The sequence below is a fragment of the Chrysemys picta genome, chromosome 22 (assembly GCF_011386835.1).
Source record: "Chrysemys picta bellii isolate R12L10 chromosome 22, ASM1138683v2, whole genome shotgun sequence".
In the NCBI taxonomy this organism is placed as follows: Eukaryota; Metazoa; Chordata; order Testudines; family Emydidae; genus Chrysemys; species Chrysemys picta.
In genome coordinates this window covers 8,181,169-8,188,578 of record NC_088812.1, presented here as the reverse complement: position 1 = coordinate 8,188,578, position 7,410 = coordinate 8,181,169, and the positions used below count along the sequence as shown (strand labels likewise).

General features: G+C 55.3%; 1 protein-coding gene across 1 annotated transcript; it reads right to left on the bottom strand.

Annotated features, from left to right (window-relative positions):
• Positions 1–2,227: 2,227 nt before the first annotated feature.
• Positions 2,228–7,410, bottom strand: LOC135977174 (cAMP-dependent protein kinase catalytic subunit alpha-like). The gene is made up of 4 exons (XM_065576475.1): positions 7,398–7,410; positions 4,045–4,106; positions 2,590–2,718; positions 2,228–2,410 (listed from the first exon to the last, which is right to left on the bottom strand). The coding sequence occupies exons 1-4, from the start codon at positions 7,408–7,410 to the stop codon at positions 2,243–2,245; spliced, it is 372 nt and encodes a 123-aa protein (XP_065432547.1). The 3' UTR covers positions 2,228–2,242.

Here is a 7,410-nt window from a genome sequence, read left to right as displayed (position 1 = left end):
GTTAAGGTAGAGCTAAGCAGGACTCAAGTTTCACTATATAAACTGGGTTCAAAAGGAAGTTCTGGGGAACCAACTGCAGGACACAGCCCAGCATCAGCGCTGCCAGATCTCAACACCCTGCCAATGACACCATGCAGAACCTGGAGTCCCAGGACGAGCTGATCCTGACTGGCCAGCAGGGAAAGTTCGTCTGCTTACTGGGAGTGATGGGCATTGTATGAGTAGCGTGTGTATTCTGTTCTGGTAACTGTGATGAAGTGGGGGGGTTTCTTGGTTTTTTCAATGGTTTGCATGCAGAGGGGGTGGGACTCAGTTTCCCTGGGTGTTACTGGTTTAACAAGGTGATGGGAGAGGGAGTTTGTTGTTACAGAGGATCGGGGATGGAACTTGGGATGCGTAGATGGGAAGCAGGGGGGCTCTGGGCTAGAGAGGGAGAGCAAGCAGAGCCCACCTGGATGCAGGCGAGACTTGGATGTGCTGTGCTGAGGGAGGGCAAGCCCGAGGGCCCTGAGAGTTTCCTGTGCTGTGTTCAGATGCTCAATAAAGCCTCCTGTTTAATGCTGGCTGAGAGTGGCTCCGGTCTAGAGAACAAGGTTGCATTATTCCCTCTGGGAGTGGAGGTCCTGGGGGTCCAGAGCAAGTGGACTCCCTGAGGGGGCCCACGGCGAGAGACAGGTGTGCTAAGGCTCAGAGAGGTGCGGTTCCAGGAGGTGGAGGGGCTTAACCCCCGAGACAAAGTGGACCCCTGAGAAGGGCTGTCACACTGAAGGAGGTTCCCACCAGGGACTGCATGGGACCAAGAGTGAGCACGATCTGCGAGTCCGTGACAGTAACTGTTAATAAACAGAGGTTAAGGATATTTCTGTATGAGGCTCTTTCACTGGGAAAAGACCCTGCAAACCCGCAGAGTGTGAGGTGACGCCCTGAGCCCATGAAGGGTGAGGCTAGGTGCCTAAATTAAGAGGGTTACGCCTTGAGCGCCAGGAGCAGGGTAAAGGTGGGTGCCCTAGCGCGTAAGGGGAATGAAGCCTGAACCCTGCTGTCTCTAAGGGGACGAAGGGAGCTCAGCCTTGGCAGTTCAGCCCATCCTTGGTCTCCCTGCTCAGGCAGTTCTGGTCTGCGTGACATGGGCCTTCCTGACCCTCTGCCAACTAAACAGGCCCCAACACCCTAGTGGGACCTTGATGGGGCCCAGTCAGCACGTACCAGGCCAGACTCCTAGCTCAGCGGGGTAAATCCAGAGCAGTCACATTGATTTCAACAAAGTTCTCCCACATTTACACCTGCGGATTCAGCTGCGAGGGATTTATTTTACGCTGTCGTAGGAGAATCGATTGGCTCAGCGAGACAGACTGTGTAGCAGAAGCCGCTGGCCCCACTGCTACTGTGTCACCCGAGAGCTACGCAGCCCAGCCCCAGGCAGCCGGCACGGAGCAGGGGGGACATTTCCATTGTAGCAGCTTCTGCGGACAAGGGGCCAGAAATCAAAACTATTTACCCCTAGAACGATGAGGGGCCTCAAGAAAACGACTCTGCCAGCACTGCCTGTCACTAACACGCCCATCACCCTGGCCTCCGGGCTCCCGCAGGGGCTGCGATTTATCCTGCAGCCTCCTCTGAGCTGACGACTCTTCGTCGCTACAACCCATTAACCTCAGGCTGACAGACAGGAGACAGGTCTCCCTTCAGAGCCAGCCCCTCTTTAATCAGGCCGGCCACAGGGGGGGCTGTGGAGCTCAAAGGCACAACTACCTTTGCTCTCCCCCCTACACACACAGGGTGTAGCTCACAGGCCTCAAACTCCAGGTTTAGAGAAGAGGGTCCAAGCCCCAACGCTGGGGCCTGAATTTTAGCTTTCAGAGAAACTCCCATCAGGAGGAAACGATCCCACGAGATGGTTTCAAAGTCTCTACAAAGCCAAATGCGCATGAAGTTAGGACTTCCTCTGAGACTCCCCCGCAAGCCAGACCTCATGCCCGAGGGCAGCACAAGGGAGCTGGAAACTGAAACTGACTAGGAACGAAAGCAAAACTGACTGGCGGGTCAACCATCACTGTTCAAAACCTGGAGTCAAAAGCAGAACAGAAAAGACTGAAAAAGGGGAATGATCCAAACTGACTTTTCTTAGCTCCAAACCTGATCCCAGACGTCACGCCAGGAACGTTTGTTCTCAAGATACAAGAGATGCAGACTGTGCCCTTCCACCCCTTCAGTACAGCTTTGGTTTTAAATAGGAAACAAATCAAGGGGATTGTGGGAGTCGGGGGGGAGATACAGACCGGGGCCGGGCTGGCAAGCCAAGGACACCTACTTTGAAAGAATACTCCAGTTTGACGAGTAATGGAAAGTTGATGGCCTGGAGTATCCGTTTTTCATTGAGGGTATGCTCAATTTGTTTGAGCTTCACTACCTGGGAGAGAAAAGGAAATAGCAACATCAGATCTTCCTCTGTTGGTGCAGCACCCCCTGCGCCTCCCATGCACTCCCCTCTCCTGAATCCCCACTCAGGGTTCAATTCCAAATCCCTCCCTCGCACTGGGGATTCCACGGCCCCAGGCAAGATCTCGGCGGCAGCCCCCGGCGTCTCACCTTCTGTTTATCCAGGATCTTCATGGCATAGTGATTCCCGGTCTCTTTGTGTTTCACCAGCATCACCCTCCCAAATGAGCCTGTGCCCAGGGTCTTGATTCGATCAAACTGATCCAAACTGGCCGTGTTCTGGAAGGGGGAAAACAAACCTGATGGGGCGCCAGACTGGTCCTGCGGGCATCAGGAAGGAACCTGCCCGGGACAGTGGGATTTGCATTGCAAGACTGGAGTCTTGACCATGAGGGGGTCAAAGACCCCCACTGCCTGCAGCACAGCACCCCCTAGCACCGCACTGGGGTTGTTCTTGAGAACATTGATATGAAGAATTGGCCCTGTCAACACTGGTTCTCCACTTGTGAGGTACTCCCTTCTCTTCATGTGTCATTATATAATGCCTGCATCTGTAACTTTCACTCCATGCATCTGAAGAAGTGAGGCTTTTTATCCACGAAAGCTTATGCCCAAATAAATCTGTTAGTCTTTAAGGTGCCACCGGACTCCTTGTTGGTTTTGTGGATACAGACTAACATGGCTACCCCCTGATAATTGATATGAAGAAGTAGATGTCACATTTCACCACCAGAGGGCAACAAAGGTAATCGCTACATTTTGAATGAGACACAGACAAGGGATTCCCTGCTCCTTGGGCAGAACCAAAATCAAGTTCCAGACAGGCAACCCGCCCAGCTCCATTCAGTGGGGGTTGGTGGCTTAGTGGCAGGGGAGGGGCTTGGAGTCAGGACTCCTGGGTTCTAGCCCTTGGTCTCTGAGGAGAGGGAGTGAAGTGTAGTGGTCAGACGGCAGGAGACTAGGCGTCAAAAGATCGCTTCCTAGTTCCGCCACCAACTTCCTATACCCTTGACCAAGTCCCTTTCCCCTCTGGGCCTCAGTTTCCCCATCTGTGCCATAGTATTAATGACACAGGGTGTGCGGGAGGACTAGCAAAGTGACAGTGCTGCAGAGGGACCAGCAGCTCTGCCTCAGGAATTATCCAGAACCACCCCAAGCGGGATTTCCAGTGGGGAGAGACAGCAAATGGAGGCCCTTTGAACAGGGTCCCTGTTAGCACAACCCCCCTGGGAGCCAATCTGGTGCTACGCTGGATGACCACGCTGGAGCCTTAGGAGGAGAATGGGGGAGGGGGAGACAGGCTGGATCAGGAGGAGATCCACATGGTTAGTGTTCCCCTCCCCCAGCAGATAGGAGTTGAACCTCCATTATTCTTGGCCCTCCAGTTACCAGACAGCAGATTGGGGATTGGGGCGGGGGGGAAGAAGAGCACTGAGTCCCATCCCCCAGGAGCAAAAATAACCCCAGACCCTCAGCGGAGGCTGTGTGGCAAAGTGGCTCAGTGATGGGGCAAGAGATCCGGGGGTGATTGCAGAGTAATCAGCCTGGGGCTGCAGGGGCCTTGATTGGGGGGCTGAGGGGTGATCTGGGTTGGGGGCACAGTACCTGGGCAGGGTTCTCCCATTTCTTGAGGAAGTCTTCTTTGGCTTTGGCTAGGAACTCCTTCCCTGTAAGGGAAACAGAAAGGGAGCAGCGTGAGGAGTCAGGAGGGGTGGGGCACCCAGCCTGGTGGACAGAGCTCCCCTTTCAGCCCTTCCACCCCCCTGCTCAGCGAAGAGGCATGCAGTCACAAAAGGGGGTGGGGATTTTGAGTGTATCTGCAGGATGGCGGTGCCTGATTGGCCACAAAGGGCGGCTCAGCTGGGGATTGGCTAGAGAGAGGTCCACACAGCAGCGCTCCTGCAACACCCCCACCCCCGGGTCTGCCCCTGGACACACTGAACAGCCCCATCAGGGAGGGCTAATGCAGCTCCCAGTGCCTACCAAAGGGGCGCACTTGTGCCTCCATCCTCCCGCCCCCGCTGAACATGGCAGTCAGGGGTGCCTGTTCCACGCCCCGCAACACACAGCTTGCACCCCACAAGGAGACACTCGTACAACCCTCCAGTCAAATGACGTTAAGAAGCGTGGATCATCTTGCCCTAATGGGAGGATACGGGATCTACTACTGCTGCCAGCAAAAGGGGTGAAGGGGGAGGAGATTCCCCCTTAGCTCAAAGGGCAGAGGTGTAGCCTTCTCTCAACCATGCAGGCAGCACACACCAATGACACCAACAGCCCACAAGGGGGTACTCCAAACACACACACACACACACACACACACACACACACACACACACACACACACACACACACACACACACACACACACACAGCTGCAGAAAGCAGCCATGAAAGTCGCAAACCCCAGTTGGGCTTTGCCCACAAAGGGGTTAAAACGACCAGCCACAGCCTTCACAGCAGCACCCAGGGAACAGCAAGTGCCCGGCTCTCTGGCATCCAACCAGGGGATCCTTCCTTCGCCAGCCGGGCTCCCTGTCCTTGCTGCCAGATCCCAGAACCACGGGAGGGGGGACGGGGATTGGAGGAATCTGCAGCATCTGGAGGGATATTTGCCCCTTGTATCTTCGCTGCCTCCCGCTGCTCCCAACAGGGACAAGTCCCGCAGCTCTTAATAGTGCAAGAGATGCCCACGGGATTTGAATGGCTGCAGCAGGGAGGCCAAGCACAGAGCAGCAGCAGGGTGTGGCTTTGAACCCAGAGCTCACCCTGGCCCCCACCATCACAGGCAAGTCTCCCCCACACCGGAGGTGTATAAAGTTAATGTCCTCCCCCAGGGATCACTGGTGCTCAGACGCCAGGGAGGGGACAAGCTAAAAGCCTAGATCCAGATCTGGGTGCTGCGGTTCTTGGGGTCACGGATGCACAACCCAGGAGTCAACTCCCTGCCGCCCCACTCTCGCCACTACAACCCACTCCCGTCCCAGAGCTGGGGAGAGAACCGCAGGGCCCTAGCTCCCAGCCCCCCACTAAATCGCAACACTTCTGTGGAAACCCCGGCACCATGGTGCTCCAGTCCGGTCCCTGCCTTAAAGAAAGGGCTGAGAAATAGGCCAGGCAAGGGCCTGAAATGCACCAGCGAAGCAGGACAACATGCTACAGACGTGACTGATCCACTGCTGGAGGGAAGGAGACCAAGATTATGGTGATTCCCCTGATTCCATAGGATGGGGCAGGGCAGCCCTGAAAGGGTTCTAGGGATCAGCTATTTGCTGGCTAACTACCCCCGCCCACACCGCCTTCACCCTCTTGTCCCCACACCCCATCACCTGTGGAGCCCCACAGGGGGGGCTGAATTCACATCTGCTTCCCTCAGCCGCATGCAGGAGCCGCAGCTCAGTCTGTCTGACCGACTTTCACTTTGTCTCCTACTCTCTCCGGATTATTTATAGAAACAGGCTTGGCTCACCAGCCACTGTCTCCCGCCATCAAGTCCAGCCCCGGGTGGGTGGGAGGGAGGGGGATCCTTGCATGGACACAGGACAGATAAGATGATTTCCTGCACAATCCTGGCCATACCTTACAGAACTAAGTTTAAGTAGCTTAGGAGTTCATTGCATTACAAAGGCAGGCGGTTATGTATTATTGTGGGACTGTATGTGACGTCTACAATGGAAACCTAGGGAAGCGTTATGGGCTTTGAGGGACCATCTGAAACTATTGGGCCTTTTAAAGTTAAGTACGTTTCCCAGGAAATTTCTAGGGGGAGGGATATGCAAATGTAACGCCTCTGTTTATGCAAAACCTCAGCCGCTGGAAGCTGCTCCCCAAGGAGAAACCCACTGCCTGTGAGTTACCTGATTGGAAGCAGGGTGATCTCTGGAAAGCTTATTAGCAGGTGTGTTGGTTCTCTGCTGGGTTTTAAGAGGGTTTCCCTGCAATGCTTATACCTTAAGAATCCATGTGCTTGCTAACAGCTGTGTGATACCTTATAGCCGTGGGAGACTGGGCTGTTTGTAGCCTCGGAGGAAGGAGGGCAAAGCAGGCCGGCTGAGGGGGTCTGAATTGCTGGGGAACTCACAGTGTAGGCAGGGAGCTGTGCATCCTGGAAATCCTCCGGGCAGGGAGGAGAGAGACGCAGGTATCCGCCCAAGAGAGGTGATGACTGGGGGCCAGAAGCCTAAAGTGGTTTCCCTGACTGGACCATGAGTGGCAAATACAGGGGCAGTTGCCCTGACCTGCGACACCCCTCCCCCACTGTACTTCCCTGGCAGCATCCACACCAGATCAATGCCTTGGGAGGGGAGATCAGCCATTCTGCCTTCTTCTGGAGGTCAAGGAAGACTTGTGAGGCTCTGCTAATCAATTACATGAACTGGGGGCAGCCCCAGACAGCGATGGAGGAATCTTCTCTGCACCACCAGCCTCTAATTCACTTGGCCCAACACCAGTAATTTGTTCCCTTTTTTGCCCTGTCTTATCTTAGAGTCTTGTTCTTTCTCTTCAAGGCCCTGGGCCTGGGCCCCTAGAGCCGAAAGCTCTGGGATGGGGATTGTGGCTGACAGCCCCACTCCTCCAGTCCCATGGCACTTTCTACCACCCAGGTGAAGCTCGTCTGTGAGAGAGACAGAAATTCTTTGGGGACCCGTCCAAGACGGTGGAACTGCCTGGCGCAGGATCTAAGGATCATCTTGAACTTCCCCATCTCCTGCTCCTAGCGCTATGTGCCCTCCTCTGACCAGCCTTCTCCACTAGAACACAGCACAGCACAGGCATATAAAAACAGACCCTGCCCTGCCACCACGGGGTACGAGTGAGGGAAGTGACCCATATCCTATGGGGCAGAACAGGGCCCGGGGCGGGGGAATATCCAGCACCCCCTAGAGGGGAAAGGCCCCGTGTCCTCATATGTGTCCCATTCCCCATCCCGCCAGGACCTTCGCCCCAGCCTGGCTCACCTCCGGCCTCCAT